Genomic DNA, 13,423 nt, shown 5'->3' with positions numbered 1-13,423 from the left:
TTTTTAACTGCTGTTTTTCTCTTAAGGGACATGTTGAAATAAAACTCCAGTCAAACTGAATAGCTTCAGCACCAAAGATGCTTGTGTTTGTGTAATGCTTCATCCTTTGGAATGATTTCCTTTTGTTTAAATCCGTGTGTTTAATCTGTTGGATATCAAATTGTAAAATGAATTAGGACACTTTCTTCAAGCCTTCAGATATGACCTCATGAACACAAATGGTTTCCAAGAGGCACTTTGGAAGGTGATTTTAGGAATACTCATAAAAAGTGTTATTTCTTCATAGTGCCTCGGTTGTTTCAATAGTCCGTTGTCTCATGCCAGCGAGTGAACTTCTCGAGCATTTTTTGAAACACTTTCTTAATGTTTCTTAATTCTGTTTTCACTATGTGCGTTGTTAATTGTGAAGTGCTAACCAGATCATTGAGGTTTGATACCACTAGGATTTCTTGCAGACATAAGTGTTCTCAGAAATAGATAAATAATTAATAGAAGTAATTCACTTCGAAAGATACGCTGGTTACACTTATCAGAAGCTTAATTCATAGTTTAGAAATGATTAAATATACAACCTGCTGATGTTATGTACTAATCAGGTCTTTAAGTCATGTCTATTATAGGCATGTAGGATCACAAGTAGAAGGTAGCATAGGGTTGTTTGACATAGTTTTAAAACCTGTTTGAATATAGAAGTACTTAGATTCCACTAGCCATTCGTGAGCCCTTTATGAAGTGCATTATGGATGTCATCTTGGAGATTGTGACTGAGGGTCCTTGGCTATTCAATCACTATTGCTTTTAACTTTGTTTTTCTATCCCAGTTAAGAAGGACCTTCCCATTCCTGTTCAGAAATACATACAAGTGTTCCTTGATCTGAGCAGAATGGTAGTGAAAAGCTTTCTTGATTGTGTGGATGTTTGGTTTTGGTTATTGTCTTGAATATTTACTGCATTGCCTTTAAGGCTGTGTATGGTTTGTCTGAAGAGGATTTTCTTTGTTTTTCAAGTGATCTATAAATCTCAAAGTTTGTGGGCAGTGATGTATTAGAAAAGTAGGAAGTTGTGGGTAGAAATACAGGTATTCCTGTACTGCTAATAGAAAATACAGGTATTCTAGTAGAAAGTACACGTATTCCTGTGTTTCTAGTCCTGGGCATTATTCCCAGCTCTGCCACTGGCAAAGCTTTCTAAGAGTGTGCTTTTGAAGCAGCCTTATATTTAGGGTGCCCTACATCCAGGGACAAATACTGGTGTGCATCTGTTTCAGGAAGGATGCCTGAAGTCAGGCACCTGAATGAAAACTGTTACTAGAGGGCTGAGTACCTGAGCTTACTGCTTTTTGTAATTGAGACAGTCACCACCTCGCAGTGCTCCTTAGAGACGAAGGGTGATCAAAACCACACTGTTAGCCTTTGCACCGTTGTGTGGGTCTGCTTCCTCAGTTATAATCCCCATGAGGTTCAAAAGAGCTTCAGCTCTAAAATAATCTAGATCTGGCTCAAAATTACCACTATCACAGAATCAAAAAGCATTCAATTATGACTAAGTGTAAAACTTCTCCTTATGTTCCCAGTGATGCGCTGAGCAGTGCTTCAACTCGGCATGGACAAGCTAAGGAAGCCAGTGCTTCCAGCGTTCAGTACCTTTGTACAGAGCAGACTTCGGGATAATATAAATACATGGGCTTTACATAAAGTTCTGCTGTAGGGAGGAGATGAATCCCAGCTGAACTGAAATGGATCTTTTTGTTCTATTTCTAGATTGAGTCACGAAGCTCAAACCATCTTGCTGGAAGGGTGTAGTTCAGTCAGCCTCTCAGGAATACTGCTTTCATTGATTTCAGTAGCCAGGCATAGAAAAGGGGTTTAAAAATGTGTAAGGCTGGGAGGAGAAGGGAAAGTGGCAATACAAAGACCTTCTCAGGAGCTAGTTTTGTGAGTGCAGCACAATACCGTAATATTGCACGAGTGTGGGCTTTTTTTTTCCTGAGGTAATATAAAGCAATGCATTACTTTCTCTAAACTTGCTAGGATCATCTTGAACATGTGTTGCTTAAAAACAGTTAGGAAAAACATTTATGAAGCTGTATTAGCTTATTAGAGCTTTTCTTCTGTGCAGACTGTATCAGCAGCTTGTGAAGAAGACAGGACTCCAGACCCCGGGCTGTTTGTTTGTAGCTGCAGAATATAACTTAAAATACTGCATTACTGACTGGCCCATTTTTGGAGTTGCTGCCAGTTAATCTTGCTCTGTACGTATCTTCTTAAAACTTCATCAGTGCAGTCTGGGTGCATATTCTAACTTGAGTTACATAACTTTATTTTGTTGAATAAACATCTGTAGATGCTCTGTTAGGAATACAGTCTTTATAGATGGCATTTGTGTGTTACTTAACGAGGTATAGCCCAAATCATCACTGAGCAGTTCAGAAATAGAAGGCAACAGCTGTAATACTGAGAAAGAGGTGCAGGTCAGGAGTTCAAACATTGAGATTAAAAGGATGACTTTTACTCTACTGTCTTTGCTTTGTCATGCTTGCTATAAGTAGATGTCAAGACCCTCTGGTATATAAACCACTGCGCTTATATTTCTCCCTTTTTTTAAAAAATTATTTTTAGTTAGTGAATCTGATCTTTTTCCTCTGCTGATATTTACAGCAGAAGTCTTACTGACTTTAGTGGAAACAGGATTTCCTGTGGTGATTAAAACCACAGGTGCTTGGATTAAGGGAGGCCTTTTTTTTGGTGGTACATAGACTAAAACTGGAATGATACAGAGATTAGTGTGGCATCCTCAGGGCTGACAAGCAGATTTGGGAGAGCACATGAGGGGATCAAACTCTGGGAGGTGTAACCATGGGGGAACTTCTCTGGCATCCACAACATTTTTATCAAGACTTTAGTCTTAACTGATTTAAAGATGGGAACTGGCTATTGGAAGCAGAAACCCCTTTGGATGCAGCACTGATGTGTGCAGCCTTTATAGAAAACATGTATATCTTCTGGGTTGTCAAATCCAGGCCGTGGATAAGTACTCTAGCACTGAAATACAGACTAATGGTCACGTTCCTTTCTGTTCTCTTGTTCCTCTTATCCATAAGACTTATTTTTGGGGGGGAGGAGTGATTCCAAGGGACGGCTATAATACCTCGGCACCTCCTGAACATTCATTCCCCTTTCCTTCAAATGTTAGTCATTCTGGCTTGAGGTGTCTTGGGATCAGGATCCTGTCTAAAGTTACTTTGTTTTTTTCTGTAATTGCATTCTAATGTGTTTTATTAAGGTACACACACGGACTGTACACTGCTGTGTGGACATTACAGCTTGCTGTAATACTGTGTTCTCGCTTGGTGGTGGAGGTGGTGCCATTCCATAAGATCACAGAGGTGACACCTGAATGGCTTTTTGTACCAGGTCCTGTTGACTACTGTCTTGTGATTGTGTTCACTGAAGTTATTGAATCGATTTGTAGGAATGAGAACTTTTATATATGTATATATCTATATAGATATATATAAAAAACATTTAAAAAGTTCTCCTTCCTACATATGTATTCGTTCCTATATACCTAAAAATATATATATAAAAAAATTCTTGTTCCTACAAATAGGTTCTCTCTATATATATCAGAAACATACCTTTGATTTACAAGTTGACAAGTAGTTACATATGTATATGTATATATGGATAGCAGTCTTGCGTGTCAAACAGCATGTTCTATAAAGTAGCCTTTATCTTCTGGAACATGAGCGTTGCAGGAGTGGGCTGTGGTTGTGTGAAATGCAATCCTAGGGGCAGTGGGGCTGCTTGTGTTAGTAAGGTCAGCAGGATTTGCTCTCAAATTCATCCAGGCGTTACTGCGCACACTAATGAAATGTGCAGCACAGAAGTATGGACTTCTGCTTCACTAAGGATAATAAACAGTAAAATCTAAAGTTTTATTATGGTATATATTACAATTTTCCATTATTTGTCATCTCCTCTTTGCCTCACCTTTATTAGGTGCCACCTCAGCTCTACAAGTTAAACCTTCATACGTGTATTTTTATAAAAAGGAGAATTCAGAAGTTTTTTGCCTAGCACCCTGCATCAGAGTAACTGAGATTCTACATGACCACAGTTACGGCTGCAGATTTCTGTGTGTGACACAAAGAATTAATTGTGCAATCATCCTCCACTCGTCATCAGTGTGAGAGTTTACGAAAGTCACCTCTTAACTTTTAAAAGTTATTCCTCTTCCAACAATGTTCTTTAGTTTATGAAATGTGGCCAGCCACCTTACTTAATGACCTGGTCGTCAGCAGTTTTAGAAAGATTATTGCCTTTGTATTTTGCACAGCACATTTGCGTATAACCAAAACAATCTAAAAAGAAACCACAAATTGTAAAATCCTGACCACATAATTTTTAAGTTAATAGGAAACATGAAACCTTTGCATTTAGTGAAGTAACTTTCCAGGTGTCTCTGTTTTTCTAATAAACAGTTACTGTTTATTAAAAAGAAATCAATATATAAAAAGACAGTATTGTATTGAATTAAGAGCTCCAAAACAGATAAGTTCTGTTCTTTCCCTGTATGCACGCTAAGGGCCCATTCCTGCTTTTTGACTTACAAAGTTTCCACTGACAGCAGCCCCACGGGGTAAGTCTATTTCATGAAGGCCCAGGGAACAGAGAAGTGCAAGTTTAGTGTCTGATAATCCCAGCAGCTTTTGAAACTAACAGGCAATCATTAAATACAAACTATTTTGGAATTTAAATAAAGATAAAAAGCTTTTCAGGCTGAAATACAAAGCCATAATTGGGATGATTTTGACAGCTGTATCAGTCCTGAAAAGTGAAGGTGGAATGTGGGAGCTGGATTACCTGTGCAGAAGAGCATGTGATTATTGGATTCTGATGATATTACTCTTTATCCAGCTTTGCAGGGTGCACACAGTTTGTCTCTGTCATTTCTCAGTTTTTGATTGCCTCTTCTGTGCGTTGCTCACTTCAGCAAGGTAGAAATGGCAGCTGTAAATAGTGTCTAGTTTGTCACAGAGTCCAGTTTGCAGGACTTTTATGGCAAAAAAAAAAAATGTTAAATGTGCAGGGGAGAGATTTTAGAAATAAGATCAGGTATATCATGATGTATATGTTCCAGATATTTTCCATTTACAAAATGGAAAGTCGGTATTTATGAATGTCGATGTGTATTTGAATGATTTGGCTAGGAGGTAGGTGTGCCTTCCTGGGGTGAACCGGAGCAGCTCAGGCATGTGTGATGGGCCTTTTGCAGCTGCTGGGGATTTAGCCCAAGTGGTCGGGGCTTTTGGAATGGAGAAGCCAAAGCCTGTCCCTGCTGCTGTGCCTGAGAAGTTCTGCCTGGTAAAAGCATCACCACGGTGATACCAGAAAGTTTTGCTGCAATGGTGAGGCAAAATGGAGACCTGCACCCAGGCAAGTCTGACACCGTGTGTCACACTAAAACGGTCAAAAAAGAAGCAAACGGGTCATCTCAAATGAGAACAAAACCAAGATTTATTTTAATTCTTTTTTTTTCCTAGCTGATCTGAAAGACTCTGAGGAAACATTGCCAAATAACAAGGAATCTCAGCAACTTGCAAAATCTAGTCAGACTGGTTTGCTGTCAGCCTGGCTGGATCTCTGAAGGTTTAAGTTAAGGCTCCTCTGGAGCTTGGACCTCCATAACCTGCAGCTCTGTGGGCAGGCTGGCCACATGGGCACTGGGCACATGGGGGTTTGATGGCCTCCAGCAGGGCATCGCTAAAGCTCCAGGGTTTGTGAAAGACACATTTTTTTTCCCCTCCAAATTGGAATAAAAATTAACTTGCAAGAATCAAAACACTTTGCAATCTGGCTGGGCTGTACCTGTGGAGGTCTCCTGAGAGATGGTGGGAAGTTTCCCACAGGAGGATGTAGAGCACTGTCCCCATAGCTGCTCTGAAGACCCCGAGGCAAGTCATGGGCAGTGCATTTACAGCAGTGAAGTGTTACAGGGCCGTAGATGCCATGTAAGGAATTTTTCCATGGTTTCAGCTGTAGCTTTTGGAGGAAGTAATTTAATAACCCTTTTCTTTAGAAGTATTTGCCATTGAGGTACCTCGTGTAACAGAGCTGAATCCTCAGCTGGTTAGCAGCGGCAGTGGAGCTGTGAGATGTAACAGCTCGAGGAACTGTCCCCTTGGTTTTGTACAGGTGTGTTGCAGAAGTGAAACCAGCTGAGTCTACATGTTGAGCTTGCTTGTTTATTTGAGTAATTTTGGAAACATTGCTGTTCCTGACACTGCAGCTGTGTTTTTGAGGTCAGTGGGAGCAAGACATTGACATGTACAGCAGTGGAAGTGTGATGTGGCAGAGAAGTTTAATCTGGCCTTGCAGGAATTCATAGATTTAAGTGGAAAGCACCATGAACTCTTGCATCAGGAGGATGCAGTCTCAGTTGTGTCTGCAGTGCTGTAGATACCCATGCACTTTTCAAGAATGAAGAGCAAGTTTACTTTCAGAGTCTGTGTGTGTCCACATACCTGTAAACAATGTATTTTCTTACCTCCTTCATCTCTCAGAGAATCTCCTCTGCTGGTACCTACAGCAGCACTAGGTTAGCTGGCCGCGTTGGTACAAGACTCCCCTACAGCAGAGCCCTGCCGATGCAAACAGTGCACAGCAGCGCCGAGGGCTGGGGTCCTCCATCATGCTAGGAAGGAAAAACTCACTTTTAATTTTGGGTCTACCACCATTCTTGGGCTTCAGAGAACATTTTAACGTTTTGCAGAAAAAAGATGGTTCCTGAGATGCGGTCAGCCCAAGAAAGTCTTTGGTGGTGTTTGGCTGGTTTATGTCGTACCTGATGCTCATTGTGCTTTCGGATAGATCCTAGACAGCCTATCTCACTTCTGGTGTGTGTGTTTACCTGTAATACTGCGGGCAATGGCACAGCTGTGCTTCTGAATGCCCGTGGCCCTTCAAGTACCTCTTCTACATGTTTCTTCATCTCTGGAAACAAAGCAGAGGTTCTTTAGAAACAGCCTTGTCCCACCTAGGAGGATGTGATTGGAAACTCCAGGCAAGTAAAACTGGTGACAACTTAATTCAGAAGGGAATATAGGGCTAAAACGGGTGAGGGTAAAGAAAAAGGCTACTTAATCGCTTTAGAAAGTTGAGGTACAGGGGTGATAAATGGACTGTGAAAGGAGAGCCTTAGGGCATGAAGTTGAGGGATGCTTAGTAGACTGTGGAGTAATTTCCCTCGGGCAGAGGAGGGCAGCTGTCCTCCTGAGGTCAAAGCACAAGACGTTCCCCCTCCCCACACTGGAGCAGGCACGGATGGAGCCTGTGATGTTTGTTGTGGCCAAAAGAGGCAGTGGAAAAATTGAATTACAGGCGCAGCCAAAGCATTTGGGGCTTGAGAGTTTCTGTCAAGTGCAGATGAGGATGTATTTGCACACTTCCGACAGGAGAGGAGACCTTGGAGAAGGAGCAAATCCTCCTCAGCTCTTGTCCCCTCCCTGCTGGGGGAGTAGCGCCGATTACCAAGCGGCCTGTCAGCAGGGAGCAATGAGAATTGCCCAAAACGCACTTGGGAGTGAAACCCACGGGCAAGGCGAGGGGCAGCGCAAAGCCTGGACCCCTCCTGCTGACCCTGCAGCGTGCAGACCCTCACCCTCTGCCCCCGCAACCCTCAACACGAACGCATCCAAGGGGTTCCCAAGAGGCGCGTAATTCTTCCTCTATAGCAGGGGTGGTATTTGGCCCAATTACTTTAATAATAGGCGCAAGCAACATTAAAGCCTTTTTTTTTTTTTTAAAGAAAAGGAAAAAAAAAAAGCCTGGCAGGAGCTGCATGTTCGTGTCGGCTCCGGGCTGCCTCCCCTCTCGTCTCCCCCCTCCCCGGGGGTGAGGCACCTCGGCAGGCGGCGGCCAGGCTGCGGCAAGTCCCTGGCCGGGTGCGCAGAGGGGAATAAATAGCGGGGCGGCGGCGCGGCCGGCGGAGCCCTCCGTTCCCCGCAGCCCCTCCACGTCACTTCGCGGCGAGGCGAGCACGTGGGGCGGGGAGACCTTATAAATCTCCCTCTCCCTGCGCGGCCGTGATGTTATCTGCTGGCACACGTCCCCTCCTCGCAGGGAGAGCCGCGGGGCCGGGGGAGGCGGGCGGGGGGCGCCGGGCGGAGCGCTAGATCCAGCCGGGAGCTGCGCGCCGCGCTGCGCCGCGCCGCCGGGGCCAGCCCCAGCCCCGCGGGGGAGGCCGGGGGAGAGAGCGGCGCTGCGCTGCGGCCAGCCCCGGGCGGCCAGCTCCACGCCTGCGATCCGCGGGAGGCTGTCGGGGCGGCGGCAGCGGCGCTGCCTCGCTGACTGCGGCGTGGGGTTGGCGTTTCGGAAGGAGGAGGAAGAGGAGGGAGCTGGAAAAGGCTCTGCAGCGCGCAGCGGCCCGGGCGGGGGTGGGTCGGTGCATGCAGCGCGGGGCGCACGCAGCAGCCTGCGGGACGCGGCCGGACGGAGGATCATCGCCGCCGCCGCCGCTCGCTGCCGCCGCGGGGGCAAGGCGCCGCCGCGGGGCCGCTGCCTGCCGCTCCGCCCGGCCGCGGGGGCCGGGGCTCGGCGCAGCCGGGCGCACACGTGCGCGCCTCTGCCGGCGCCGCCGCGGGGGCTGAGCGCCGCCGGGCGCGGGGCGGTGCCGCTGCCCGCCCGGAGCCGCCGGGCGCCGCGGGCGCACGGAGGGGCTCAGCGCCGCGCCGGCACCCGCTCCCCCGCCGGCTGCGGCAGCGCCCTGTAATACCCATCACTGCTTTTTCTCCCCTCCTTTCCCCCACCCCCCGTTTTTTTTTCCTTCAATTTTTTGTTTTCCAGCCCGCTCCGCCAACAGGCTCTTTTCCATTTACTTGACTCGCAGGTTTGTTTATCGGTTTGGGGTTTTTTTCCTCCCCTTTTTTTTGCTGCCCGGCTTACTCCACTCCCGAATTTTATCTAGTTCTAGCAACTTGCTTCTTTTTTTTTTATTATTATTATTATTGGTGTTTTTTTTCACTGACGCCTCCCGTGCGTTTTTCGATTGCAAGTCGTCCTTGCAGTCCGGTTTTTAACTGCATTTTGTCTGCAGATCTTCCCTTTGTTTGCACACATCCCCTTTTGATTTCTAATTTTTTTTTCGTTGTTGTTGTTCGTTGTTAAAGTCACTCTTTTTTTGGGGGGCGCTGTATTTAAACACTTAAAATGCACTGCTATCTCCTGAGCGTGTTTCTCACCGTGGATCTGGCCACCGTGGCTCTCAGCCTGTCTACCTGCAGCACCCTCGACATGGATCAGTTTATGCGCAAGAGGATCGAGGCGATCCGGGGGCAGATCTTGAGCAAACTGAAGCTCACCAGCCCCCCGGACGAGTACCCCGAGCCCGAGGAGGTGCCCCCGGAGGTCATCTCCATCTACAACAGCACCAGGGACCTGCTGCAAGAGAAAGCCAACCACAGAGCCGCCACTTGCGAAAGGGAGAGGAGTGACGAGGAGTACTATGCCAAAGAAGTTTACAAAATAGACATGCAGCCTTTTTACCCCGAAAGTAAGTCCTCTGTGTTTGTGCATGTGTGTGTAATTTCGCCCCTGAGGCTTGGCAGTGCCCAGCACCTTCAAATACCAGACCCATGCATCACAATCTGCCTTCTTTGCTCGGGTTTGCTCTTATCCTCAGTATCTCTTAGCTGGTGGCTCCTAGGGTTTCGTTTAGGTGTCGGGTTATACGTATGCCTTGGGTGGGTGGGTGAGTTGGGGGGTCAGCTGTCCCCCCAGACTCGCGAGGTTTCAGATCCCCTTTGAAGTCCCCCAGGAGTCCCTAAAGGTGCCTCTGCTTTCCACCACCGCGTACCTGAGCAAAGCTCCCCCCGCCCGGGATCCCGCTCCCTCCCCAGCACTGGGTTTAACTTCCTTGCAGCCCCGTGTGCAGCCTCCAAAACGAGCCAATATCTTTCCACTGCTGTTTCCCTTGGAGTGTCTGGGTCGGGCAGCTTTCCATCTCTCCATAACTGAAAAGAAAAGGAGGTCTTTTTTTAAAAAAAAAAGTCACTGGCTCCTTTTCTGGCTGTGCCCCTCCAAAACATCGTCCCGCAGACCGCTATTCAGATCGGTGCTCACAGAGGACAGAGGCATAGACATCCTCCCCCTTCCCACTTTAGCCTCTCGTTTCAGTTCATGGGCACTTGCATTTCAGGTACAGAAAAAGTTTTCACTTCTGGGTAGCCTCGGTTCTTGGAACCTGTCTCAGCCCGTCTGCCTTTTGCTGTTTTTAACGACCTTCTGGTGATCCATGCCACGTTTTGCATTAAAAAAAAAAGGGTACAAATGCTCTGTGCTGACCAAATCCACTTAGAGTGATTAATAATCGTAACGACGTGCCTTTTTGCTTTGGTAGTGAAGTTTAAGTGTATAGAAAAAAAAAAAAAGAAGGAAGAAAAAGCACTGCACTCCCTTAAAAGAATCTAGATCATCATCATACCAAGGAAAGTGAAATACCAGAAGCAGAAAATAACTTCACTGTTCACGTATCCAAAACCCAGTCCCTACTCTTTTCATTTAGCTCCCTTTTTTCTCTCTTCCCTCCCCCGCCACTTGATGCCCTATATACTTGCTGTCTCTTTTTGAAAAGCACATACCTCTAGCTTAAATAGATAATGCAGCCATCTTGGTAACTTTATCCGAGAGTTTCTAATTGCATTTTCCCCTTATTTATTTTTAGTTTAGCAAGTTGTAGCTTTGGGGCTTGCTCCGTCTTGCTTGTGATAGTCCTAGGATGCCAGCCAAGGTATCTGAACCCCACGCTTGGTGCAGCTGCCTCCCTTTCTTCCTTTATTCTTAAATGACAGCATCAGGTACAGGACATCCTGGCAGTCAGAGCCATTTTATTATTGTAATTATGGCACCATCCGTATTAGCCATGATAAATACACTCCACCCTTGTTACCCTCAGGGAAGAAATACTTTTGGCTTTTTTTTTTTTAAATGTATGTTTGGAGCTAAGTGGGTATGAGCAGAGAGGTTCAGTATAATTCATAGCCATAGTAAGAACACAGAAATCGTGCCTGTTTTCCATACTAGTATACTGCAGTGTTTAGTTGGTGTTTTTGGTGGAAGTCAGCACTTTGCTTTGAGACCCATCATGCTGTGAGCAGAGGAATGAGCACCTACGGGCAAAGGTTAGGAAGACCCATAGCAGTGCCTTGGCTTGTGGAGTTGACCTTGTAACAGAGAGTCTCTGAGAACTAACTATACAGTGCATCCATCCTGAGCACATCTGTCCTTTTTCCTCGCATGAGCAAACTACAAAGAATCGATAGTCCAAAATGCAGCCGCATACTTTCCAGAAAATTAAAATATCTGTGGTGTGTGACTTGGATGGTGTTGACAAAAGAGGAACTATTTTTAAAATGCTGCCAGAGGCCAGATTTCTACTGAATTATCGATAGAGGGTTTGGAAGAGCAAAGGAGATTGCAGGTATCTACCAACAGAGTGCATCAGTCGTTTGGGATCAGAGGGCCAGTTAGCTGCAGATCCAGTACTACTGTGCAAGGGCTGCCGCTAACAACAGAGTAAGTAGGTTAACTGTTTTTCCACTGCTCTCTAGTTATGCTGGAGGGAGCGAACCTTTCCAAAAAAGCCAGAAAGGAAGAAATCGCTCCACCATATTTTAAAGGAAAAAATTGAAAGCGCAGCTCTGGCGGCTGCAGGCACTTTCTCCTAGACATCTCCGAGTGAATTTTTTTAACTCTACGGTTTCTGCTGCGTCGGAGGGAGGCAGGAGGGAGAAGGGAATCAGTGTGAACACACTGGAGGTCAAAAGCTGCTGGAAGGAAGGCATGGGAAAGATCAGTGGTTCAGTTTTTACCACAAGTTGTTAGCGTTCAGTAACTGACTACAACCCAAGTATTACAAATATGCTCTAATTATACTCATAGTCAGCAATATATCACTACAGATCGCTGATAGGTCTTTGTGGGGCATTTTGTAAAGTTCAGACTAAATATTTTTAGCAATGAGGAGATTTAAAAGGAAAACTATAAGAGATATTGTATATACCCTAAGGCATATTTTGTCTTAAATATTATCCTTGGCCAACTGTACTGTATAAATACAGTAAATATGAATAGAACTGGCAAGATGCCAATCTCCTGGGATGAATTTTAGTCAAGAAGGTATTTATGGGATATAAATAATACTGTGTCAACATTTAAAGAAGGGATCTGATTAGTTTTGAATTTATTCATATTAATCTTTTCACATGCTGTTAGTTTAAGGCTCAAAGTAAAGTTATGCTAAGGTTTACTGATAGTTTGCACTGAGGAAATAAGGGGGCATCTGGCATCTGGTTGACAGTCCACTTGAGGTTAAAGACACATCTATTCAGAATATATGTGGAAATTCAGCGAGTCAGGGACTGCCTGACCCAAAAACAACAGAAGTGAAAAGTAGTGGCGGAAAAAAATACTGTGAAGAGGTTTGGAAAACCCAAAAACCTTTTGTCTGTGAAGCATGCCTGCCTGTGTTGTGCTCACGACAGCACGGATTTAATACTGCAAGTTTGAATCCCTAGACCAGTGGACATTCAGGAATCAAGTTGTTTTACAGTGGTTTAAAGAGAGGTTGTATGTGGAAACTGAGCACAACATGAGAGAGAATTCTTGCAAGTTTTGCACCTAGGCAGAGTTACCTGAGTAGATGCTTGATGCTAATTTCTGTGAAAAATGGATCACATTAGAAGTTTCTTATTTATCAGTTCTTTATTGATTGTGTAGGGCCTGATACTTAAGCTAATTACTGATTTGAGGCTGAGTGATAATCACTGTTGAACTGATAATAAACAGAAATGTAATGCCAGCACAGTTATGGGTTGCAAACTGTAATACTAATACATACCTGGGATACTCAAGAAAACCAGGCAATACGTGTATGCGGGGGCTGGGGCCCAGTTCTGTCATCTTCAGGCATGGCAATTTTTATCACAGTCAATGAGCCAGTCAGTACTGAAGGATTAAGGCTAATGCAGGTAAAGTTTTAAGTTTTCTGCATACCTGGAGACAGGTCTGTAAGTACTCAGTAGCCTAAGAAATCACGGTTCTTCTGAGTTTGATCCTGGTTTTGCATGGATTTTAAACTACTTCAGTATGAAGGAGCCTCCACGGTTCCAGCCTGTACTCGGTGGTAGGATTAGTCTTCTCAGGAGCTCTGTACCGTGAATATTGCTTTACACAGACTGTCATTCTGCTGAATATTCACCTCATGAAAGACAACATTATAAACTGGCTGGGCACAATGACATGCTTCTACTTTATCAACAAGGACTCGATTTACCAGCAATTATACTTATGTGGGCTCCTTGTCTTCAGGGTACCAGAATTACTCGTGCAGGAGTGGCCGTGCTCCATGTCTGCTGACACTGACT

At 45.1% G+C, this 13,423-nt stretch overlaps 1 protein-coding gene across 1 annotated transcript in view; it reads left to right on the top strand.

Annotated features, from left to right (window-relative positions):
- Window positions 1-8,691: 8,691 nt before the first annotated feature.
- Window positions 8,692-13,423, top strand: part of TGFB2 (transforming growth factor beta 2) — a 66,666-nt gene continuing 61,934 nt past the window's right edge. Inside the window, exon 1 of the mRNA XM_068399788.1 lies at window positions 8,692-9,552. Coding sequence (XP_068255889.1) covers window positions 9,210-9,552 — 343 coding nt within the window. The 5' untranslated portion in view covers window positions 8,692-9,209. The remainder of the gene's footprint in view (window positions 9,553-13,423) is intronic.

This window comes from Nyctibius grandis, chromosome 1 (genome assembly GCF_013368605.1).
Source record: "Nyctibius grandis isolate bNycGra1 chromosome 1, bNycGra1.pri, whole genome shotgun sequence".
Taxonomy (NCBI): domain Eukaryota; kingdom Metazoa; phylum Chordata; class Aves; order Nyctibiiformes; family Nyctibiidae; genus Nyctibius; species Nyctibius grandis.
This window is presented reverse-complemented; position numbering and strand designations above follow the sequence as displayed.